We start from the raw sequence: 27816 nt of genomic DNA on the forward strand, positions 1-27816 counted from the left end.
CACTTCCTTAACATACTTTTTTTAAACAAAAATTAATTGGACAACTTTCGGGAATCATAGAAAAATGTGACTAAAAAAGATGTTCATAAAAATTTAAACCTTTTTAAAAATCAGCAACAAAGCTTCAAAATATATATTCATAGATGGAAATTAATATTGTATAGGTACATGCATCGTCATTCCAAAAAGCTTTGAAAGTTGCAATTCAAAATAAACTGCTGATTTTGACCTATAACATTTTATTAAAGTAGGGTGAGATAACAANTCTCCCCTATATATTCATAGATGGAAATGAATATTGTATAGGTACATGCATCGTCATTCCAAAAAGCTTTGAAAGTTGCAATTCAAAATAAACTGCTGATTTTGACCTATAACATTTTATTAAAGTAGGGTGAGATAACAATAATTGGGATTCGAACCCAGTTCACATCATTGGAAGGCAAACGCTCCTGAGTCATCACGGCTCTAATTATGTCGAGTTGTTTCTATTCTGACAGTTGAAACAACTAACTTGCCCCAACACAACCGAGAAAAGGTAAATTTAGGTGTAAAATTATTATTTGTATATTATAGCAGGGAAAATGCTGTTACTAATTACCTATGTTAAAAATTTATACAGTGCATTAGAAAAGAAAAAAGATATAGAAATTTGGATTTAATTTCTCACAGACTATGGAATATTTTGTTTGATATGCTTAGGAAAAGACAAAGACTTGGTGAATATGCCAATATATAACTAATGGATATGTTTCTTTGTAGGAAAGAAAAGCACCAACAGACACTTTTTTAAAGTAAGTTTTTTTTTCTTTTAAGGTGGATGTGCTACACTAAATAAGCCAATTGTAAACGGCAGGAGCAATTTCTAGAATATGGCCAATTTTGAATTTTCAACTTAAACTTTGCCAATTTACCTGATGTTTTTTTAAAAGCATGTAACTAGAGCCATAGAGCGCTTCCTTCCCAATGAAGTGAACCAGGTTTTATTCCTGGTGCAAGCCAGTTTATTCAAATTTCCCACCTGGCTTGCATCGACCACAGTGTTGACGTAAAATATCCACAGTGGTAGACGGATCATGGATTAGAACCCTCTTGCCATCAGGATAACCGCGGGAAGATTTCCTCTCCATATAACGTATACACGGGTTAGTTCCATCAAATAAAGTCCACCACGAAGGATCCAGGTGTTCCCTGGTCTTCGGGATTGGGTTTGAAATTACAAGATTACAGAGTTAAACATGAGTAGTTATAAACCCAAAATATTGGGTTGGCTGTTCAACGACGGTTATAAAATAAAATAAAAACACATGTTAATCTTCTTAAGTTTCTTGAAAGTCCTTTATTTTGAGCTTTAATAATGAATTGTAGTAAGGTAATGAAATTTTCGAAATAAATAAATAAAAATACTTGTTATATTTTTCTACAACGAAACAACTTTTTATATTTTTCAACAGAAAAACTACTTTTTATATTTTTCAACAAAAAAATTACTTGTTATATTTTTTTAACAAAGGAGCTACTTGTTATATTTTTCAAAAAAGAAACTACTTTTTATATTTTTCATCAATGAAACTACTTGTTTACTCCACACTGACTTTTCTGAAACAACTAATAAAGGCTGCCCTTTCTGTTGACACTAGACAAAAATGTTCTGAAAATGCCAGAAATTTTCATTCGCAACTATTTCAAATAATGTGCAAGTATTTATAATGATATGTATTTGTTTTATGGCGTTATTTTTCCTGAAAATAAAGGTAATTTTTTACATAAAAAAATACTGCATGGTGTTAAATTATTGTACTATTATTAAAATTATTATAGCATTTCTAATTTTTTATAATGATATTTGAATTACAAATAATTAATTCCTGCTTATATTCTCAATGCAGTCAAAATGACTGCAATTGTCATTCGAGGTAAAAATATCAGTTGTTCTAGTGTTAAATGTAGTTGACCATTAAATAATTCCACGCAACTAAGATTTCAAATAATGTGCAAATATCTGCAATGATATGTAACTTTATGATATTTTTCCGGAAAATAAAGGCAATTATTTACAGAAAAAATACTGCATAGTGTCAAACTTATTAAAAAAGACCTTTTCTATTTTTTTCATGATATTTGAAATACAAATTATATATTCATGCTCATTTTCTTAATGCAGTCAAAATGACCACAATGGTTGCTCTAGGTAGGTAAAAATAGCAGTTGTTTTAGTGTTAAACATGGTTGACCATTCATTGCAATTAATTTGCTGATTAAAAATGCATACAATGCAAAAATTTTACAAACAATGGATTTTGGCATAAAGATGATTTAGATTGGTTGTTGTTGTGATCATTTGACTCACAGACTAAAAAATTTGATAATAAGAAAATCTTTAAATTTTCTTTATTCAATTAAAACAAATAAAAAAGACTTATCATAAGTATTTTTTTACAGGGTGTGTAGCCAAATTTTTAAACAAAAAATAAGCACCTCGTAAGCACTTTTCAAGCACTCAAAAAACATTCCTTAACTCTTTATTTTTTTGAAAAATACAAGGGGATATTTCCATATCGTGATCTGTCACACCAGTTACAATCGCCAAGGTGACAAATTTTAAACTTGCAATTTAATGCAAAAAAAAATATGTAGATGTTTGCCTGAGGGTGGCTATTATTCAAGTTGGTCCCTTTCTGTGATGTTTTCTTTTAGTGTATTTGTTTGTCTTTTAATTACTTTGATTTCTAACAAATCGCTTTTGTTTTTCATTTATTGTTTTTAGAATTGTCTAAGGAGTACAGTTTCTCTACAGTAAGAACTCCCCTCGTCGCAAAGTCTGAGGCCGTCTGCTGCCATGGAAACTAGAACAGCGCATTTCAGGGATGGTAGCTTTTCTTCACTCTAGGGATAATACAGTAGACCAAAAAAAAAATTCCTTTTCTCTTGCCGGCCTGAGCCAAAACCTGTCCTAAACAATGACTCCCCACCCCTGCTTGAAACAGTCATACAGCATTAGCATAGTCACTTTCATTGGTTCAGACAAATGGTTAGGGGAGTTCTTACCTTAGAGAAACCATCAAAAAATATACTGTGGTAGATCAGTAGCAAATAACAAAATTTAACTTTTGAAAGCTGACTTAATTTAAACAGATTATTAAGGGAATTCTCAAAATTAGACTATGAAGCCGTAATAAATATAGATAAAAGTTGAAGCTGATTATCTTACCTAAGTTATGTGTTTTGAAAGAAGTTTCTTCACTCGGGGGTCCACTTCCGACCTCATTGAAGGCCCTCACAGAAATCACGTAACGTGTTGACCTCCTCAGACCCCTCAATATGTAATCGTATGAATGAGTTTCATCCGCTTCCACAGTATTGAAAGTGAAGGGAAGAGAAGAAGAGCTTTGCTTATATCCAATGTAATACCCAGTCAAGTCTCCATTCCATGTTTCACGGGGAGGGGACTGAAAGAAGAAATTTAAATTATGTAACTGACATCATCCTCAGAACCTGACTAAGACAGGGCTGCATAACCTTTTTGAATGAAGGGCCACATGCATAGCAGATTGACCAATGAGGGCTGCATGACAAAGTATGTAGATAGACATATTGCCAACAACTGTTATATAAACACCATCGTTTTAGGCACTAAATTCTTTTTTTTCTTTCAGTTAACCTTGTAATATCTTTGCATAAAATTAAATACTTTCAAATGTTTAAAATTAAAAGTTGAAAAACTGATTACTTGAGGGAAAAAACAATCAATTGAATTTATTAGAAAAAAAGATTAGATAAATTAAAATAATTAAACTGTGGGAAAATTCATGTTTTTTTTAATCATATTACATAATACAAAAGTCTAAACATAAATTTTAACATTAAAAATTTCTTCATAGAATTAAATTTGAAAAAAAAAATATTCTAGTTTTCAAAATAAATGCAAGTTAAAAACTGATTTAAAGAAAGTTTATAGGGTTAAAAATTATGAAAATAGTGATAGAAAAACTACATTTATTGAGATTGGGTGCTTCAGTCAAAAACAATTTAATTTCAAATTGCCTAATTTTTTAATTTTTCAAAATAAAATTATTTTTTTATTTTGTTTAGATTGCAGCCATGGGCCGCACATGGACAACAGGTTGTCCACCCCTATCGAATGGATTGACTGCACTTTCAATTAATTTAACTTGGCAGTACCTACTAAAGTCAGATCCAAGCTGTGAACATTCAATTTTCTGAGCTGATTCAATAAACAGGAATCTCAGGGGGGGGGGGAATGTAAACTTTAAAAATGACCTAAACACTTAAGAGAATGCCGAACCGGGAGGAAACTTTTTGTTCCAAATTCTCCTTCACCTCAAAAACTAAATTAAAATTTGAAGTGAAGAAGAGAAAATTAGTTCAGACAAACCTAGTTTGCAATAATACTGAAAAGAAATTTTTAAAATATCAAAATAAAATATGAGAAGATAATTTAGGATTACGCAACGGGGAAGTTCTTTTCCAATAATTTGATATTTGGAGAAAAAAGGGATTGAAACTTCAAGACTCACTCTAAGGTTTGTCTGACTTCACTTTAAATTTTAGTTACAGAGATGAAAGTGAATTTACAATGAAAGAATAGCCCCACGGTATGGCGTCCTCTCAATTGATTACTACATCTATATTACATTTTTATTAAACATGATTGACATTTTTTGTTAATTTACAGAAGGTTTTAATTTATTAGATTGGCAAAATTTGAAATTCAACGCAATTTGAAAGTTTATAATAGATTTATGTTTTAAATTTCATTATTGCTTTTTTTTTTTGTTGTAAAGTTAATTTTAAAATTAATCCAAATTGCTTTTTGGACATCAATTTAATGATAGGGTAACCTTATCAACTTTGTGTTTCATAATTTTTTAACTCTCAGTATTTATTTTTGTGTAATCAACAATTGTAACTTTGGTCCTTTTGTTTGTTATGGGGAACACTGATATTTGTTATTTATATGTTGTAAAAGTCTTCCGAAAATAGAAAATTCTAATTATTCAGATAAGAAAAAGCAAAATTTTTAATAATTTTAACTTTACTTTGGATTCAGCCCACAAACTAAATAAGAATTTTTTTTAAAAAAATTTTTTAAATACACATTTATAAACAGAAGCAAATATCCTGACCCCTTCTTCCACCTCCACCACAATCTTTGCCTTTCCTAAATTGCATTGACTCCAAAGAGGTCAAAAGTTTCTCCATTCATTTAGCAACCATGGGAGAGTTTCCTGTGGTATTCTAGCTTAGCAGGGTAATAATGGAGAGAATTTTAATGCAAGCAAAGTATTGCTAAGTTGATGATATTTCAACTGTATGAATTTCTGACTAAATAAAATGGATATAATGGATGATAAAATAATATAAATAAATTAAGAAACAATTCCAGATTTTCTTTAAAATTCCCTGATTTTCCTGGTTTATATCCATATTTCCCAGATTTTTTCTTAATATAAAAAAAAAATCCATGATAATTCTAGGTTTTTCAAGTGGTTGGCACACCCTGCCTATTTATCTAGCAGAGCTGAAACAATATATCACAGCCACTATCAATAGGCTTGATTAAAAAACCTTAACATGCGTTTGGGTAGAAAACGATCACTGCCTCGATATGCATCGTATGACTAAGGGGTCACATGTTCTACGACTGTCCCAAACCAAACTTAAAATAATCCCATACAATTCTGTTGCAGATTATATATAATATCTTACATCGTACTTAATTTATAGTAAATTTAAACTATATACCTCTTTATGAATCACCCCGCACTGTATAAAAGTAAATATATTTTACCTAAACCAACATTTTATTTTTAAAAAAGTGTTTCTTACGAATTTAAAAAAAATGATAATTTACGATTGACTGAAGCTTGTGGAAAAATACATTAAGTTAAGAAACATCTTTAAGTGATATGAAGGTCTTATAATAAAATACAACTCTCTACTGAGACATAAAAAACAACTTAAAGCACTTCAAATTAAAATTACTTTCAGCTATTCACTTGCAAAATTCAAAATATAGTGGAAAAATTGCACGTCACATGTTAAAATTGTATAACAAAAATTTATAAACCTAAGTATAAAAATTATGCGTCTTATGTAACAAAAAGAGAAAAATTTAAATTACGATTATTGCAATATAAAAAACTGTCATACCTTCCACGATAGTCGAACATAAGTTGAACCAATATCTTCAATTTTCACATCAACTGGTGGTGATGAAGGCTCTAATAATCAAACAAAATGCATTTAAAATAAGTGCATAAATATTGTTTATTTAACATTTGTTTATACAGTAGTACTCCCTAATAAGGGACACACTTGAAATCAAAAATTGTTCTTTAAATAGAAATGTCCCTTATTCTAAGATGATATAAAAACGGGGGGGGGGNGGGGGGGGGGGGGAATTCTGGAGAGAAAAATTTCTGGAAAAAAATTCCCAGTACATATTATACACAATATATTAACAGGCACACAATAATTGTTATGCTCTTGTTTAAGCTATATTGGGCTAACTATGTTTATTAGTTTTAATTGATGGAAAAACTTGGAGGAAAAAAAAAGAAAAGCTGAACATACTGAAGTAATGCTATAGTAAATGAAATAGTTTAGTATAGCTTAAATATCATTATTAAATACCCCATAGATTACACGATGAGAGGTCACTATTTTTCAAAAGAAAATAAGAAACAAAATTCCCAGTTTGTAAAGAAAAAAAGAATCAAAATTCCCTACCTTAACATGCTATTTAAAGTGATTTTTAAATTCCCTGTATTTTCCGGGTTTTTCCTATTCTCCCTGTGGAGTGGCAACCCTGAAAAATATATAGCCTTCTAGAAAAGATATCTTCTATAGATCTAGGCAGATTTTTTTTCTCTTTTCAAATAGCTCTTGAGTAATGCTTAATTGCTACCAATTAGTTTAATTGCAATTAATTGGTTCTTTGCTTAAATTTGCAAAAAAACCAACTATTTGGTGCTGGGAAGTTCTAAAGTCGCAGATTTCCACAGGGCAGCCGACTGCTACACTTTTTGCAATATATTTTATAGGCAGGTAGGTAATTAGAAGCTAAAGTTTTTTTTAGAATATTTGATAATTTTGCTAACACTGAAAAAACTAAACCATGAAAGAGTTCGAATGAAGTATCATTTCATATGAAGTTTTGTATCATAACTTTAAATGAAGTTTACAAAACAAAGAATCCTACATTGAAATAAACTAAGCAGCCATTAGAAGAAATTTTCCTAAAAAAGTATAAAAAATTTACAACAGCTTTTTTTATATTTTCTTTTCCAACAATTTTCCACTTATATGGATATTTCTCTTATAGAAAGCTTATTTAACACAGGTATATCAATTCTACAGGTATAATAATTCTAAATGCTTCAATTTTTTAAAATGTGACAATTTTGTTCTTTTTTTTTTAAATTTTTTTTTTTTTGTTCATACCTGCCAACATTGGAGAAATAAAATAGCATAGATCTTACTAGCAAAATTTTTCAGGCTGCAAGTAAAGTTTTGATACATCATGCATCATCATGTAAGTCAAAAGAGATATTCAAAATTGGAAATAATAGTGAACCTTCAAGGCACCGAAATTTTGGTTCACTATAACCGGGAGTTCACTATATCCGTTACTCAAACAATTTAACTAATAGTTCCCAAACTCTTCCCTTTTATTACACATTATTCAAATAAATGGCTGAAAAATATTATATAGTAACAAAAAATTTGTTATTTCGCATTACTCTTCGTCTTGCGTACTAAAAAAAAATTAGTAATCTTTAGCTGATGAGCAATCCTCAACATCAGATATGGAAACACTTCCCGACTCTCAGATATTTTTTCCCGAATTTCTGTTATTCCGCTTTTTAAACCTGTCTAACCAGCAATTCGAGCACATAAAAGTAGTCTCACAAGTCGCTTAACAAATTCATCGACATTTGTCCAGATACAGAAAGATTGCGGCTTCTTCGATTGGTGAACCTTCAATAATGCTTCTTCAACATCCTTGTGATCTGCTTTTCACAACTTTTTTCTGTCATCTAAATTTTCTTCATGAGCAGAAATTATTAATTGCCTATTTTTCCATATGTTACAAACTGCAGAATTGGATAGTTTCCTGCAAATATCAGCTTGATTGCATCCATTTTCAATTTTTCTGATTATGTCCATTTTATCATCAATGGAGAACATTTTACGCTTACTGCTCGCCGTAGTTAAATTTGAAACACTTGTTTGCAGGATTTTTTTAAACTGAACTGAGAGCAAAAAGGAGTTGAAATGAAGGCCTTATCAACACATATTAGTGTTCAACTCTTTGACCAATAATGAATAATTACTCATTCCCTCTGACAGAAAATGCATATTGATCCCACTGACACCTTACAGGTGCATCGTCTGCCTGAGTTGGAAATATCTGCTTGGTTTGTTTAGGGATGAGAAAGTGAGATAAAAGAAGCAAACAAGAAGAAATGCTTATCGCTACATTCCTTCTACGGATGGTTTTGAAAATTGGTATATGTATTTATTTTGAAGTAGAAATTTCAAAATTATTTTTAAAAAATTTTTTTTAAAAATCAGTCGAAGACAGAAAAAAGTTCATTATATCCGACTTCCTCACTTTTTTGGTTCACTATATCCACAAAAAGTAACATTATCCGCGTATAGCAAGGCACAGGACCGAACATTTCGTCCACTATATCTAGGAGTTCACTATAAACCAAGTTCACTTTAGCGGGGTTTGATCGTATATGCACTTGCATTTAGCGAAGTAAAAAATATGTATATAAATCTTAATCTTAAGATTTTTTTAAACCATTATTTATAATTTATATTTTATAACTGTCGTTGAACAGCCAAAATGGATGGTACTTAAAGATAGGTACTTTATTTACGTCCCTTAGACATCCTTAATTTTATCTCAAGATACCCTTAATTTTTTTTTTAAATAAGGATTTCGATAAATACTGATAATAAGGATAAACAAAGTTAATAAGGACTTTTTTCGCTGTTAACAAGAAGGAGTGGCGCAGTTGATAGGATGCTAAATTGTAGCGTAGTTGTTAAAGCTCGAAGGAGTTAGAGGAAAGGAAGAGTGTTCGTGATATTGTCCTCAGGAATGTTAGAGTAAAAGTTTAAAAATAAAATATGAAATAATATCGACCACATGCGTTTTGTTTCTGAAATTCTGGTGTATATTTATGTGACATAGTGAGGTGCACATTCTAACAAAGGACGGGAGAGAGTTAAAAAATTTTGGGCTATTAGTGACGGTCTAGGAAACAACCCTGAAGATGATCCGAATAGCAGCAGACATTGTAATGAATCATACTTCAATCTGACCATTCTAACGATATCTTTTTCTTTAAAAAAGAAAATTTAAAATCCAAATAATAAGGCATAAATACCTTCTTTAGCAGTAGTAAACTGAATTTCTTCAGAAGGTTCACCATTTCCAATAGAATTACTAGCCCATATATGAAAAGTATACTGGTGAAATGGTTTTAAATCTCGTAAAATACAGGAGGAAGCTGAACTTGGGACTGTTGTATTCCAATGACCTCCTAAAATTAAAAAGAAAAAATAAGTATCAGTTACATATCAATTTTACATGAGCATATAGTTAAGTTTATATTTTGGAAATAGAAACTCAAAATTTTTTTTTACTTAACTACACCAAAAAGTTTTTGCATCCAAAAAGAAACTCAATAACCAAAAGATAACATTCAGAACAAAGTAACATGTCAAGTTTATTAAGCATTTAACAGATTGTAATTGAGGTAGGTAGGTACTTTATTATCGTCACAGTAGAGCTGCACAATGGCATATTAGCAACGGTCTGAGAAACATCACCGAGGAATTACAATTAAAAGGCCACGAAGTTGAACACTAGTAGTCGTGAACCCAATAAATTAGGTCTCAGGGTATTATGAGTATTTAAGTTTATATTTATTAAATATTTTTATGAGTATTTTAATTAGAAAAAAATTAATTGTTTTAGATTAAGATGCATACATATCGTTAAACAAACTTTTTGTATTTTTTCCATAATTTTGAAATTTTAACAAAAGTATTCAATCTTTTTCTACAATTAATGTTTGATTATAATTAATAATTATTTATTTTACATGGTTTACATAATTAAAATAGTTTTGAGACTGAGATATAATGCAGTATTGCACTGCATTTAAATAAACTAAACTCAGTGGTGCAACAGCCCATAGAGGGCCAAGGAATACTGTGTCCTTGGGCTCTGGGGTGCAGATGACTTGGTTGGACGGCCAGAGATGAATGCACAACCCCCAGTGGTCACAGTCCCCAAGTGGCAGGAGACCACTCTGCGATAAAAAAATTTTTTAAATATATTTAGTAAATGTATTCATATTGTATTTACATAGGCCATAATATAACAATATCCATGCTTATTTCTATCTTAGATGCAATTTAATATTTATATTCTTTCACTTAGTCAAGACCTGAGATCGCTGTTATGTGTACCTAAAATTATTAGCGTCCCCTGGCAGTGTATTACATATTTCTTCTTATTATGACTCCCTATGGCAGAATTTTTTCGGGCTTCTGCAACAAACCTCTCTATTACTATTATATTTCTGCAAGATACTTTTAATAATAACAAATATACATGTTACTAATTTAAAGTAACAGAAGCATTGTGTTTACAAACAAAAGCTTATTTTGATAAAATAAATTGCATTTAAATTTTTCTTAATAGAATATGCAATATTTGTTTCATTCTAATACTATGGGCGATATTCTTTGTAGGAGAAAAATACACTAATTATTTTCTATTTCGCATTTTATAAATCATCATTACAATTAAAAGAAACTAAATAAAAATTGAGAAATCTGTTACAGTAACTACCGAAAAAAAGATTGACGACAAAATCACACGAATCGGACTTTTTTTATAAGGGATTACTCAAATACGAGTTTCAAATTTGAAGTTATGAATGATTGAAATTCAAATATATTTAATGAATTTTTAAAACAAAAAATTTTATTTATAAATTTTGTATATTTAAAAAGCAGGGTTGGGGATTGGGATGCCCTAAACTGGTTTTGGACAGGACACATGGGTTTTACTGTCTTAAACTGTCCTGATCTGATTAAAACTGTCTTAAAGTGTCCTAGAACCTAGACTAAACGAACCTACAACAAAAAATCCTAGAACATTTGTAAAAGGTAAAAATTCTATATGTGTAACCATTGCATACATAATAATTACATATATTAATATTATACTTTAATAAATATTTGATACTTTTTATACAATTTGCTTTAACTTATTAAAAGAAAATAATACAATAGGAAAAGATTTATAACTTTTAAAGCTCCACAACTTGTCTTCATTTGTTTCATTCAAAAGTTAATCTTTTATTATTCACAATATATTTTTTAAAAAAAAGAAATGTGACACAATTTGGGGTTTAAACAGTTTAAGACAGTTTGGACAAAGAGGTTTGGGCAGGACGGTTTAAACCAGTGATTAATCCATTCTGTTCTAAATCTTGGCAACTCTGTTAAAAAGTTGTGACATTGAGATGTCAAACATGTCACTGAGTATGTAAATATATATATATATATATATATGTTTGTTAATTTCAAACCAAATTCTAAAAATATAAAATATTTAAGACATTCAGAATTAAGCGTTATTACCAGGTGTAGTCCAATATTCAACTGTATAACTCAATATAGCACTGTTTCCATTGTCAGGTGTTGACCACCGTATACGGACACTTCTACTCCATATATCAATCAAGTCTACAGATTGAACAGCAGCAGGACGTTCTGAAANAAGCCGTAAGCTGATCCCTGTGCACGACGAGGAAGCAGTGGGGATTTCCCGGAGGGAGAGCGGGCTGGAGAACGAACCAAAAAAAGACGTGATGAGATGGACTCCAAAGAGGAGTTATGATCGAAAAGACGAACTCTTAATCATTCATCATTTTTTTGTTATTTAATCGTTAATTGTTAATCGTCCGTCCTCATGTAAATTTAATCTTCAATATATATGTTTTTTGTTTAAGAACGTGTCTTTTAGTTAAGACGACCACTCATGCCGTCCCCACATATATATATATATATATGTTTGTTAATGTCAAACTAAATTCTAAAAATATAAAATATTTAAGACATTCAGAATCAAGCGTTATTACCAGGTGTAGTCCAATATTCAACTGTATAACTCAATATAGCACTGTTTCCATTGTCAGGTGTTGACCACCGTATACGGACACTTCTACTCCATATATCAATCAAGTCTACAGATTGAACAGCAGCAGGACGTTCTGAAAAGAGACAACATTTCATTTTGTGGCATAGGTAAATTAAAAGTTAACTGAGTTTAAAGTCAAAACACTAATCTTTGCACTGAATATAAACAAAGAACAGTTCTGAACAGTAGAAAAGAGTTTTTCAGGGCTGTCATAGAAAAAATTGAACAAAATTGATGCTTTTCGTAGCCTAAAGCATGAAAATAGTTGCTAAAAACTATGAAAATGGTTGCCTAAATAAGAACAAAAATTTTATTAAATGACTTAATTGTCATATACGATGATGCAATTAGTGAAGTTGGTGGCCAATATGATCGATTTTATATAAACGTTAGTGTTCTAGTACATAATTTTAGTATCCAAAAAATTAGTATATTTGTAGAAAATTAAAATACTTTTCATTAGAATTAAGTCAGAAAAATAATTTCTTTATTAAAAAAAACAAACTTTTTCTAAAATACGTCACCTTTTGTCACACATATATAAAGCACATATATATAAATATTTGCTAAATATGAAAAGTGATTACTCAAATTCAAAATTCACTTAGCTTAATATGGTATTGTTATTCTAGGAGATTTTCAAATACCCTGTTCGCCCTGCGGAGTGGCAGACCTGTAGAAGGCGATAATCTACATGTATTAATCCACATGGGCTTACTTAACTTCAGAATGCTTTATTCTTTGGGAATGAACCACTGTATTACTTTGATACTTTTTAACGAAAATCAACAAAATAGCTGCATGAGAAACAAAGAGGAGCACAAAAAACCTCATAAAATAATAACCACACAAAATCAATATTGCAGTAAAACCTCGCTACAAAAATATTTTTGTAGAGGGATATATTGTAATATCGAGGGCTTACATAGTTTGGGGACACGATGAGATTTTTTTTAAATTTTAATGTTATACGTGTTTTAACCATAAATACATTTATTATATAAAAAATTAACTTACAGTGTTACTTATGGTTAAACATTAAAAACAATTTAAATAAATTAAGATTGCAAACAGACCTGAAAATCATTTTTATCGAAAATAATCCGATACTTTTGTTTGTTTATTCATTCTTCTGACTGTTGGGTCAATCAACAAAGTATGCATTGAGTTCAATCAGTGTTTTCATCATAGAAAAAAAAATGGGTGAGATTTCAAAAACTTAAGTGAGATTTCGAAAAATTAAAAAAACACAAAAACTCTTGGAAAAAAAATCATTTCTTTAATTATAATAAATTTTTTTTAATGTCTTCTATTTTTTAAAGCATTGAATATTTTTGGTGCATCATCATAGAAGATTTTGCCTTTACAAGGTATTTGTCCATCTTACATTAGCACATAAAAAATTTGAACGTCTTACATGACGAAACCTAACCTACGGTAAACACGTGGTTGCAGAGAAATGTATTCTGAAAGGGGTTCTGTGGTTGTGTTCTGTTGTTCGAAAAGGTTTTTAACAATACTGGTAAATAGGGAAGCTAGATAACGGGGCAGATGTTGAAAATAATGAAAGATACAGGCAGAAAAGTGAAACGGATTTTATTCTAAATGGCGTAATTCTAAGCTTTGTTCGATGCGAGAAATTCGCGAATTTTGAAATTGATTTATAGAATGCGCGAATTTCTGGAGGTAATAATTTTTTAATGCGAGAAAAGAAAAAAATATGCGAGACTCTGGCGCTGTAGTGAAAACACTGGTTCAATGTACTAAATTGATTTTTGTTTGTGAATGCTGCTCACCCACCCTCTACTCTTCTCTTTCAGGTGTTGATGTGGTCATCTGTGACTCATGATCAGCTTTTAACATGAAGAAAATGAAAACAGATAAGAATGTTCCATCGCTTAAGAGAAAAGGAGAAGCAATTCTAAGAATGGAAGTTCTTGGAATGGTCAGCAGTGAGTTTTCTCTTGTCAGAAAAAAAATGGAAAAATAGCAAAAGCTGATAAAATCAGATTTTTTACATTATTTGAAAACCAATAATAAATGGAGACAATAAAGGTGAAAGTTGGAAAAAAAATTGTTTTACAGGGGTTTATTGCTTCAGAAAATATCGTAATATTGAGAGGAGGATAACATTAATTCATTTTGAAGTTCGCCTGGATCATGAAACGTTATCGTAATAGAGGGAGCTTTTGTTGTATCGGATATCGTAGTAGTGAGAGTTCACTATAATAGATTTTTTTAAAAAAACACATACCAACAAGTAAGAGGCGTACGTCTTTTTGATCAGAACCAAATTCATTTCTGGCAATGCACGTGTACAATCCTTCATCCTCCAAATCTGTGTTTTCAATTGAAATAGTGAACTGCACATTTTCTGTGGTAGGTAACTCCAAAAATGATATCCTATGTGCATGAAAACGAAATGAGAAAAAAATTTATAACTTTTTTTTGTGTTTAGTTAAAATAAATTCTAACTTAATTTAATCACATTTTTTAGAACTAAGTAACTCCAAAAGTGATATGCTTGAAAACAAAAAATAAATAAATAAATACTGTGAAACTTTTGTCTTAATTCTGGCTGCATAGCCAAATCTTTCAACAACAACAACAACAAAAAAACACATTTTAAGTATCAGGGGTGATTGTGAGCCCAAGTCAAAATTCCGGAAAATTTCTTGAGTTAAAAAAAAAAGTTTAAATTGAAAAAATTTAAGCAAGGTTATTTCCTTTTTCTCAATATTTCTTAGTTTACTTAAAATATTTTTAAAATTTTACACATACCTATACCATTTACACATACCTATGATGACCTGGATAATTAATAAAATTTACAAATATGTCTTTCTTTCTTGAGTTTATGATTATAACAACTATTTACTGATAAAAAATAAATATTGATCATGAATACAAGCTTATAAAGTGTATCTCTGGCTCTCCCTTACAAACAAATAAAATAAACTGTGTTTTCAAGTTCCACCTTTGAAAATTTGATTTCCAGAAACTTCTGTGATCAATGATTTTTTGAAACGTCTGGGCCTTTGATCTCCGGAAACTTCTGGATCACTGTAAGCGAAAAGTCCAGAAATCCGGATTTTTTCCGGAGCACAATCAGCCCTGAAGTATTTTTAAGCACTATATACATTAACAAAAGGCAAAAAAATTTTCAAACACTTTACATGATCATGATAAAATAACTAGTTTCTGACAAAAAACTCTTTTCTTGACTATATTAGCCATTAAAAAATGATTGAGAGATTTTTCTGCTCAATTTCAAAGGGTGGAAAATGAAGCTTGAAATTGAGAATATCTTTCAAAATACAGCAGAGTTGCACATGAGAGTGCAATAATCTCACCGAACTCAGCTCAGCAAACTTATAAAACGATTGGCACTTTCATAGTTATGGACCGAAAAACTCATTTTCGAAAAGGGAAAATTAAGCACTTTTTAAAACCACCCCCCAAAAAAGCACCTCTAAGGGCTTTTAAAAAACGAAAATCTGAAAAAAGCATCTTTAAGCACTTTTTTAAAGCACTACGCACCATGCTAATTAAAACAAATTGCAATTTAAATTAAATTACGAGGCTACGGAGTTGAACATTAGTAGTCGAATGCCCGAAAATTGGACCGGCTGTTCAACGATGGTTATAAATTAAGAAATAAAAATACATGAATGTACCTGTCAGAGTTAGAATACCACTCGTTTAGGTATTTCGTGCCTTTTTTCCAGGTGAATGAAAGAGGAGGGTCTCCCTTTGCCAAACAAGAAATATGGACCTTCTCTCCTCGTTCAACGACGACATGGTCGACTATCCTTTCAACAACCGGATATTCTGTGTAAATGGGTATTCATTTAATATTATATTATGAAACCTTTATGCGATGTTTGCATATAAGAAATTACTTACCATAAACCATTAGGTGAACTTCCTTTTGTAAATCTGCTCCAATCCCATTGGATGCAATACAAATATAAACTCCGTTGTCCGATCCTCGGGCATTAGATATCGAGAGAGTGCCATTTTCAAAGACGTGAATATTGCTTGGGAGATTCATAAAGACAGCTGTCTGGTGACTTTCTAAAAGTATCAATTACACTCATTCAAATATTAACGTTAAGAAAAAAAGCACTGACATTATATGTATGAGCTTAAGCTATAACAGGGAGCATAGTTAGATCTTTAACAAAAAATAAGCACATTTTAAGTACTTAAGCTCTCAAAAAATTTTTTTAAGTACTTTGACATTACAAAATGTAAAAAAATGTTTAAAGACTTTGCATAATCATGATAAAATAACTAGTTTCTGATAAAGAACTCTTTTCTTACCATATCAGCCATTAAAAAATAATCTAAATATTTTTTGGTTCGATTTCAGAAGGTGCAAAATGAAGTCTGAAATTGAGAATATCTTACAAAATGCAGCAGAGTTACATATGAGAGAATCTCGCTGAACCCATCTCTGTAGACGCACATGCTGACTCGCAAATATTTCATCAAACATGTAAAATTATTGGCGCTTGCATACACTATGCACCAACGGATTGTGGTAAAATTAATTGTGAAAATGTTGAATAAGACAATGTGAAAACCACATTTTTGCGTAATACATGGCAAAAATTGATATGGTAAAGAAAAAAATCTCATTTTTGAAAAAGTAGTATTAAGCACCTTTTAAAAACCTCCTGTAAAAAAGCACCTTTAAGGGATTTTAAAAAAGAAAATCGAAAATAAGCACCTGTAAGCACTTTTTAAAAACACTACGCACCAAAAAATAATTGTTTATACTGGTCATCAAAACTATATGTTGTGCATCATAAGGTCACAGACTTTTACAATACCATATTTTACAATAAACTCTCAAAAAAAGTACCTTTTGCTGTTTTTAAGTTAATATTTTTGGTGTGATACACTTTAAAACATGCAATTAAGTCACTGATTTTTTTTTTACTATCCAGTACATTCTTAATGAAAGTTTTTTTTTTTGACACAACTCTTATACAGGGTTGCCACTCAAATCTAGTAAAAAAATTCCCTGTGTTTTCACTGTACATATTATACACAATGTATTAAGAATAAACAACAAATACTGCACTCGAGTGAGCTATATTGGGGTAATTATATGTATTAGTTTTAATTTCTGGAAAAACTTCGAGAAAAAAAAAGGAACAGACTAAAATAATGCTATAGTAAATGAAATAGTTTAGTATAGTTGGAATATCATCCTTAAATATTCCTTAGATTATGCATTGAGTGGTTACAATGTTTTAAAAAATGAAAATAAAAACAAAATTCCTGCAGTGATTTTTAAATTCCTTGTATATTTTCCAGGTATTTCCTATTCACCCTGTAGAGTAACCCTGTTTAAACATTATTTCTAAATACCAATGTGGACTACAAGAGGGAAAATCTACTACTGACAAGATTATAAAAATAATGATCTTTTAAAGCAAAGAAATGTTTAAAGAGAGTTCATTCAGTTTTTTAATAGCATCCTTTTAAAACAACAACAGATGTTCATATAATTATCAACTGAATAATACACAATGTACAGAAATTTTTCATTCTCTAGGAACTGTCAAATGAAATAGAATACATTACTGAATGATGTCTGGTTCCAAGGGTTCAAAATATAAAACTTGTAAATCAAACATTTCAATAAAGTTTTTTCATAAGGTAAAGCTTAAAATACAATATTTAACTTAGCATTACTTAGAATACAATATCTTATATAATAATCATTGTAAAAAAAATATTTTATAGAACAATTTGACTGAATCAAAACTCATTATTTGGCCAGGTCAAAGCTTAGGGAAGGGTGGACGAAGTTCCGGTCTTACTGAAGCTACGTTCCATCTCTAATTGTAATTCATGCTGACATTTTTAAGTACCTAACATATGTTGTTATTGACCATTGAAACTATGTTACAATTTAGTGCCCTAATCTTTCATTGAATTATCTAACATCGATAAAATATTGATTTGTCTTTGAAAGCAATTTGAGAAATTAATTCATTAGATGTGGTGCAAGAACTAAGACATAATAAAGAGACGCCTACAAATAAGAAAAATAAATAAAGATAAAGTTATAGTTAGAATAGCCACATCAAAATAAAAATATCACCGCCAAATCATTAAGAAAACTTTAGAAATAAATCAAGTGCTGACCCCTTCTTCGAAAATCTTGAAAAAATAAAACAAAAAAAAAACATTGAACGTGTAAAAATTTAAAAAAAGTTCTGCTTCAGGAACATATGATCCTAAATTTCACCGCAGAAGCCTATTTACACGGGTTTTTGTTCATCGGCCAAATTCAAATTACTTGAACACCTTTAAAATATTTTAAATCAAAATATCCTAATTACAGTAATTAAAAGGAAAATTGTTATTCTCCAATGCAATCCTGAAATTCCCGATAGCTGAAAGAAAATCTGTTTTATTATTACAAATAAATATAAATCCAATATTTTGACAAATCAAAATAGTCTTAAAAATCTTAAAAGTAAAGGTTGGAATTAAATTCAATTTTCTTAGGTATAATGTCTTCATAATAATGTGTGAGAAATTCTTCTAAAAAGCATGCAAATCAAATGAGAGTCAAATTAAAGAGAGGAAGAAACAAAACACAAACCAGACTGTTTTGTCCAAGTGACTTTAACTTTGGGAGAACCATCAGCTTTGCATTGTATCATAGCATTGGATCCTTTGCGAATTTTTAAATCAACAGGTTCAATGATCCACCAAGGAGGAGCTGAAAAAAAGAAATGATAAATTAAAGAAAATTTAGAAATGAAAAATCTTTGAAGGTAGAAGCCACAAAATCAATCATTTTTAAATAAATTATAGAATGGCATCATGTGGCAAAAACTTAAAGGGGAAAATGACACACTTAACTACTAAATGGCATAATCCATTCACGCTTAACCATTTAATCACGTTTGAAGTGTATGTACATTTGGTTCAAATCTTTTGCAGCTCGTATAACATGCATGCTAGTCGTGCAAAATAAAAAATCATCTTCGACTATCAAAACACTAAATTAAATATATATATATATATACAATAGAATAAGAATGTCATTTGGTAGTATGTTTCCTTGATAATAATGTCCCACAGTGGACTGACCGTAAAGACTGAAGAACTAATAGAACACTGAAGTCAAGCATCACTGGCTGCGTACCGTAAACAATTGAGTGACCACTTTGATCAGCCTGCAGAGGGAGTGAGGATGTGCAGTATGGGTCCTCGTTAAACTGTTCTACCGTAAAGAGCAGATTTTTTCAAACAAAAAAATTTTAATTAAACCTGTTAAGACATATAGTGATCTTCCTGAACTTCTACATGTCAGTTATTTGAGCAAAATTTCTTTAAATTATGATTTATCAAAATATTAATACATTACAGTAGCAGAATTTAAGAAGTGAATCTGACCACAACCAAAGCCACTGCCGAAATAATCACCAAGGTCTTTTAGTGGCGTCACAAACAGAAGTCTTTAACTGAGTAACAGTCAATTTTAAATATTTCTCATTGCACAATGAACAACAGCTTCAGTTGTCCGTTGGTTGTTTGTACTATTCTTTATATCTACTGACTATTATATAAATTTTAAGCATGCCATATACATGTACAGTACCGAAATGTATAGGCAATTATAAGAATTTCCCTAAAATTTTAGTTTACTAATTCCCTATGATACGATTCTTGATTTATATCATACACCACCTTTGATTTTTATCGAGCAGCAGCTAATAGCCGAGTAAGTGTTATTTACCTTCTAATATTAATCTTTGCTTACTTTGTAATAAGCTTTTAAATTACAAAATTAAAGAAGTCGTATGTAAGAATTACAATATTTTGCATACTGTTTGTTAGCGGATATTATAATATAAAATAAGCAGAACATTCATACTTTTCTAACACTTTTTGGTCATGAAAACAAATTTAAACATAATTTGTTTTGTTTAAATATTCGTGAATTTGGACCAAATATAAAACTATTGTTGAAAATAAATTTCAGAAGTCATTCAAGAGCTGAAACTTTTATTATTTAAAAAACTAGGGAAATAAACAGTTTAGTTTCATTTCTAAAAAGAAAGAAAAAATTGAAAACAATGTTGATTGGCACTTGAGGCTAATTTATTCTTAATAATAGTATACTAATATCTGATTTAAGTTTCACAAATATTTTACTAGAATGCAAAAAAATTCCTGTATATTCATTGATAACAATAAAAAATAGGAATTTAAGTAATTGTTAGTCACTTAAATTTTCTTGGGTAATAATTTTATATTAGTTTTAATAAAACTGTTGCTTCATATAGTCTGATTCCTTCTTACACAGATAAATTGCATTACTGTATCTCGTTAAGAAGTATTAAATGATTTTTTATGACATTAAAATTAGATTTCATAATTTAATTTTAAGGTGACACATTAACAAAATATAGGCAAAAGTATTGAAAAATATTTTTTTGCCTATGTTAAATTTTTTAAATAATTCCAAACACACTAAAAAAAATTTAATTTTCTATCTGCATTTATACATATAGTTCTGGGTGTGTTTTGAAAAAAAATAAAGGCAGTGATTTCCAGCAAAAACAAAAGTTTTTCACATGCATGTTTTTTAATGTTTGCATGTTATTTGAATCCTGTTGAAGATGGAACTCTAAGATTATTTTTTTACAATCAGTGAATAAATAAAATAATGCATTGAATAAGCATTTTGAAAATTATTAAAATTCTTACAGCATGTTATTTATATCTGGGCATTTGATATTTGATTTATTTTTTCTCTCAACAATTTTACATAAAGAGAGCCATAGAAATTTTTGTAATTGATATTTTACTGCAGGAACCAGAATGCTAAAAAATAGAGTTTTTTTTTTACGAAAAATATTGTAGAAACTTACAGCTTTAAAAACTAAAAAAAATTTTCACATTTTTAAAAATCTGCGCCATAATATTAATAATCGAAAGTTAATTGATTTTTTTTTTCAACAGGGTTGCCACTCAAGTCTGGAGGAAAAAAATTCCCTCACTGCATATTACCTACAATATATTAAGAGGAAAAACACTGCTCTTGTGTGAGCTATATTGGGCTAACTATACTAGTTATAATTGCTTAAAAAACTTGAGAGAAAAAAAGAAGCAGCTGAATAAACTTAAAACAAATTATATAAGTAAATGAACTAGTTTAATATAGCTGAAATAATTTCTGATTTGCTGATTTTTAAATGATGCTGATTTTTAAATTCCCTGTATTTTCCAGGTTTTCCATGTGGAGCAGCAACCCTGAATTACAAACATAAATTACAATTTAAATGTACTAATTATATAGATGCCAAACTAAACACTCTTGAACAAAGAGAAAATTCTACATAAAAAATAAAGCATAAACATTATGGCAACACAAAAAGAATATTAGTGATTACCAGTAATAAATAATGGAGCCGTGACATAATCACTTCCAATACTATTAGACGCCTTGCATGTGTAATTTCCAATATCATCTAATTTCAAAGGTTGAAGCGTAAGAGAAGAAGTTGATTCATCCAATTGCTCGATTTTTCCGAAATTTACGACAACTCCGTCTTTCAACCACTCGAAATCGATCGGCTGATCGCCAGAAGAAGCGACGCACAGAATCTTTGCTCGAGATTCGACCTTCAAATCGACAGGTAATGACAAAGGATTTAGTTTTGGCAATTCTGAAATATAAAAACATTAAAATAGTGCATAAAATATATTTTCTAAAATATGTGTCTGTGGGGATAGTTATCGACTATCCCCATATATTCTCTATCTAGTGCCTGACATAGGCAGGGGCCTACGGGCGGTTGCCCTGAGACCCACATCAGATGGGGCCCCAAATCGAATTGAAAGTTTATTTTAGGTTTCCCTTATTAATGAACTTTTTTTAAACAAAATATCAGTATACAGTGAAAAATCTGTCAGTTTTATGTTAGGCTTTATTATTATCTATTGTATGAACACAAAAAATCTGTATTTCGTAAATCCATGGCTTTCTAGTACAGAATTCAGTTAAATTTTTGCAATTACAATGGACAAAATTGGCCAATCAAAACCCTGCATTTTTACAGATAGCAAAATGTGATATGTTTACTAAAATATGGACTTCTGATTGGCTTAATTGAGCCATTGTACTTGCGAAAATTCAATAAAATGGACAGAGAAATATTTCGTCTGAGCATTGGAGGGGACACTTTATAGCTATTTTAGGTTCTAGTCAATTTTCTTGTTGTCTATATATAATGAGGTGAAAAATTTAAATACCTACACGAAGTTCAAATCTTCATCACTGAAGCAGAGGGAGGCCCAAAAATAGTTTTTGTCCTGGGCATCAATTAAGCTAAGTCGGCCTTGCATCTATGAAAAGGTACCCCCATCATAGAATCCAGTTAACATGTCTTATACACTAGTGAATTGGAATTGTATTTTTGTAGTCAGTATGAACACAGAACTATTGTATGAACACAAAAAATATGTATTTCGTAAATCCATGGCTTCCTAGTACAGAATTCAGTTAAATTTTTGCAATTACAATGGACAAAATTAGCCAATCAAAAGCCTGCATTTTTACAGATAGCAAAACGCGATATGTTTACTAAAATATGGGCTTCTGATTGGCTTAATTGAGCCATTGTACTTGCGAAAATTCAATAAAATGGACAGAGCAATATTTCGTCTGAGCATTGGAGGGGGGCACTTTATAGCTATTTTAGGTTCTAGTCACTTTTCTTGTTGTCTATATAATGAGGTGAAAAATTTAAATACCTACACAAAGTTCAAATCTTCATCACTGAAGCAGAGGGAGGCCCAAAAATAGTTTTTGTCCTGGGCATCAATTAAGCTAAGTAGGCCTTGCATCTATGAAAAGGTACCCCCATCATAGAATCCAGTTAATATGTCTTATATACTAGTGAATTGGAATTGTATTTTGAAGTCGCAAATACACTACAGTACACCCCCACCAGAATTTTATCTGTAATAGAATTTGATGAACGGGAGATACTACTAGTTGATTCATTGTTGTTTGTGAGAAGCTGAGAGAGCTGTATTGAGATCGCTGTACTTTTGAATGCTGACCTTGAGAGCTATATTAAGTTTACAGTGGACTGCCATTAACAGTCAAGTGTATACAGGCCAAGGTTTTGTGATCGAGACTGAGTAGCAATAGAGTGAGGAGGTGGATACTGTCACAGTCACAAATAGCAAGTCAACTATTCAATATAGTCCATCCATCTTACAAAGCTTTTTGTTTAAAAAAATGTGACGCTTTGAAAACTTGCGAAATAAAATTATGATGCCAATTTATGTATTTAGTTTGAATTCCTAAAATAAATAAGATGGGACTTAATGTAAAAAATTATTACTATTTCGATATATTTTTATTTCTACTATTTTAAAACACATATGGTCATTTATTCAAGAATTATGCAAAATTAAATGAATTTTAAATATTATATCAACTTTAACTTTCAAAATTATTTTGAAAAAGTTATTATACTGAACAAAAAGCTAAAAAGCTAAATAAAAGAGCTTAATATCAAAATAAATCAAGAACATAATTGATTGATCACTTTTAATTTGATATATTTATATATACTTCTTATTTATAATAGCTATTAATTCTCCTTACACTAAAATTTTGAGCTGAAACTTGTCAAAAAGGTTTTAGACATGACGGATAAAACCATGGTTAAAACTGTAGATCGTCAAAAACTTGCCAACCCAGAGTCGTGGATGTTAAAGAAAGGTAAATAAAACAAAAGCAAACAAATGTATTATCCTTTCAAGCTAAATAAATAAATTGCATGAAATTAAACGATAATATACTTTTTAATGCAAAAAAAAAGGGGGGGAATCATATTACAAAAACATAACAGTCACTTGCTTGACTCAATTGACTGCAGTCACAATTCATGCTTACAAACACGTGATTAAATAAAACTTTTCAATTCATCGTTTTTCATACCAGGAAACAAACACAAAATTTGGAAAGAACAATGATGCTGCAAGTTACATGCAAATATAACAATTGTATCTTGACTGCGCAGATACTATTTATTTTCATGTATAAAAAATACTAAGCATGAATAAACTTTTGTTTGTACAGAAAATAACTTCAAATAAACTGATATTTTGTTTCACTTAAATGAAAACATGTGTTTGAAAAAACATTTCAAACTAAAAGAAAGTAATCATAAACAATACATAAAATCTCCCCTTGAACTTCTAACATAGATATAATAGCTGATTTGTAGCATTTATATATTGAATTTGTAGCATAGATATGCTTACCTTGACATAGCACCATCAAAAAATTTAATGAGAAAAACACAAATAACATAGTTCTAGACACTAACGACATGCCGTCAGAAATATTTAACAGATGTTTAATGCATGACAATGCATTAAACATCTTTTAAAAAAATGAAGAAAAACTGCATTGTCTGTGTAGATTAATATTACTGATATACTGTTTTAAAAAGCTATATTTTTTCACATATCAGCAATTCACAAGATACTCCTCGACAAACCCTTCGAGGCAAGGCTCAACAATAACAATGAACACCAGCAGACACCTAAAAGTTCGCGGAAAAAATAAATAAAGCGTAATTACTGGGCTGAACTAAATCGTAATATGATAAAAAAAAAATAATAAACGATGTTTAAAAGACCGTTTACACTGTATGAGATTCGGGAGAATGTTTTCAGCAATTGGACCAGACGTTGAAGGGAGGTGCATAAATCACGTGCAGTGAAAATAGCCCTTGCATTTTTGGTCACATTTTATGTGAATATAGAATAGACAAAGTTACTGCTAGTTACCACATAACGTTCCACCTAAAGAGAGTTTTTTTTAATAAACTTACGATCTATACTCTGAAATAGCGTTTACTGTTGAACTAAGTCCCGCAGTGGATTGATCGTAAAGGTACGGTTCCCTGTAGAACATCGAAATCAAGCATCACTGACTGCTGTCAGTAAACGGATGGGTGACTAATTTGATTAGCCTACGTAGGGATCGAGGGTGCATGGTATCGGTCCTCGTTAAACTATTCTACTGTCAAGTGATAGACTTCGAGTGCAGATCCTTGAGCTACCAAAGTGGGTGAGCCGTCCCCTCTGAAGAGTATCAAAATTGTGATGGCAGTTCTTCAGATCATTTTCGGGGATGCTTCCTTGACAGTCGCCAATAGCCTATTAAGAAGCTCTAGTGAGATATTGATTGTAAACTTCGATATTCTACTGGGAACCGTGTCTTTTCGATCTGCGGGACCCTCATTTTGTAAATTCTGATCTTAGACTTGTATTGTATCTTCCAATAAAAAAATATAATTCGAAATCACCACTATATAAGGCATGTTAATTCAACTCTGTAGTGGGGTACCTTATCAGAGATGAAGATACCCCACCACATAGCCGATATCTGCTCTCCGCACATTGGTGACCTTCGGACGGGAAGTTAACATGCCTACCTTGACAGAACCGCCCACTACGATCTGAACACACCGTATTCATTGGGTGATCCACAGTAAACAGTTGACTTGCCTATTTGTGACTGCGACATTATCCACCTCCTCACGCTGTTGCTACTCCGTCTTGATCACACATAACGTCGGCCTACATACACTCGACTACTAATGGCAACACAGGAAAAATCACGACTCTAAACTTACTACATATCTCAGGATCAGCAAAAGTACGGTGATCTTAATACAGCTCTCCTGACCTCTCACAAAACAGCAATGAATCAACTAGTGGTATCTCATTCATCGAATTCTTTCACAGATATAATTCTGGTTGGGAGTACTGTAGTGTATCTACCACTACAAAAATATAATTCGAATTTACTAGTATATAAGGCATGTTAACTCGATTCAATGGTGGGGTACCTTTTCATAGATGAAGGTTGACATTGTTGGTGACAACTCACCTTGTCTCTACTTCACGAGACTTATCATTTTGCTCTGAACACACAAACCTGCATACGTGTACGGATGAGTAAATGATTGGGGTCTTCATGGTCACAAAGTAATGTCAATCCGCTGATCATTTTGAAGTGTAAAGGTGGAATTCCTTCTCTAACCAAGGATATATATTTCATTCTTTCAATGTTATGTCCACCTGTAATGCATTATCCCTTAATGTTCCTTTGAATTGAATACACGTGCTTGTATTCATTTATTTATTTATTAAGTGTTACACATATATGTGTAAGTTTGTTTGCTCTTCAGCAAGTACAGCTTTAATTTGACGAGAAGATAGTTCTAGTAAGAGCTAAGATACATCTAGCTCAGAAAGCATGCAACCTAGCTGCAACCTTGTGTCAGAATTTTCTTTTTATTATCGCGAAAATTTTCAACAAAAAAAAGTGCAAATTTTTTTAATAAAGAAAAAAAAAATTCAGTTTCAAGCCCTTCGTTCTTAAAGGATTAAGTCCCGCAGTCGATTCATCATTAAGACACGGTTCCCAGCAGATCACCGAAGTCAAGAATGACCGGCCTGCGGTCAGTGTGAGGGTGGATGACTACTTGGATCAGTTTGCGTAGGGACCGAGGGTGTGCGGTATGGGTCCTCGTTAAACTGTTNAGTGCTCGACTTCACGAGCAGGTCGTTAGGCTACTGAAGCTGGGGTGCCATCCCCTCTGCAGAGAATCAAAATGGTGATGCCATGTCTTCGGATCATCCTCAGGGATGCTTCCCGGACCGTTGCCAATAACCCATTTTCAGCTCCAGTGCGACGTAAATGAACTACAACAACAACCTAAAAGGATTAAAAATTATTTTTTAAAGCTTTTTTAAAAAGTATTGTAACATTGTCACTCAGGTAAAATGGTCACTTAGATCCATCATGACGTTTTAGCTGACTTCACACTAGCGATAAGATCAAAAAGCATTGTCCATAAAAATTTCAAGACAATACGGATTTCAGCTGAGCATACAAGGCGTTGCGAAAAGAAACCTTACAATTATCTAGATTTAACCAAGAACATGGCAGGAATAAAAATAACAATCAACAAATAGATTTTTAAGCCCCCCCCCCATGTCATAGGGATTCCAAATCGTAAAGTAGTCTTCTTTCCTCGGAGTCATAACCGTAGATTATTGAGGCACTGAATACAAACTTTATGAGGAGCCCACGATTTGTCCTGGTCTCCGAGTTTCATGGCAATCTACGCAAGATAAAGTTGCTTACATAATTTGTAATGTTCGTCATGCGATTTTTAACAACATTATGTTGCCGCCATGTTTCACGAAAAGCGCAGAGAAAGGCAGGCGTTAAAAATGCTTCCGAAAAAAGGACTCTCAATTACGCTTGCTAGTGTTCCTGAGAGGTCAGCAAACCAAGATAAGAATTCTCTCGTCGCTATTGGTAGAGACATAATGTTGACTGAGAGAGGGACGGTGACAGGAAGATGCATAGAGGGGTACTTTTGCAGAATTAACCATAGTAATTTGGTCAGGAAAGAAGAGAAGAAATTAAAAAACTAAAAATGTTTTTATGGTAAATGTTCATAAAAATTCCAGTA

The 27816-nt window shown here is 31.1% G+C and overlaps 1 protein-coding gene across 1 annotated transcript; it reads right to left on the reverse strand.

Annotated features, from left to right (window-relative positions):
* Positions 1–3211: 3211 nt before the first annotated feature.
* Positions 3212–24912, reverse strand: LOC107456605 (cell adhesion molecule Dscam1; the record flags this gene model as incomplete). Its single annotated transcript, XM_071178190.1, is given in 10 exon segments — positions 3212–3449; positions 6175–6245; positions 9429–9584; positions 12201–12332; positions 14514–14662; positions 15937–16090; positions 16166–16336; positions 18888–19007; positions 21691–21966; positions 24581–24912. Coding segments are annotated over 10 exon segments (1588 nt in total), but the record flags the coding sequence as incomplete, so codon positions are not given.
* Between the last annotated feature and the right edge of the window lie 2904 nt (positions 24913–27816).

This window comes from Parasteatoda tepidariorum, chromosome 3 (genome assembly GCF_043381705.1).
Source record: "Parasteatoda tepidariorum isolate YZ-2023 chromosome 3, CAS_Ptep_4.0, whole genome shotgun sequence".
Lineage (NCBI taxonomy): Eukaryota > Metazoa > Arthropoda > Arachnida > Araneae > Theridiidae > Parasteatoda > Parasteatoda tepidariorum.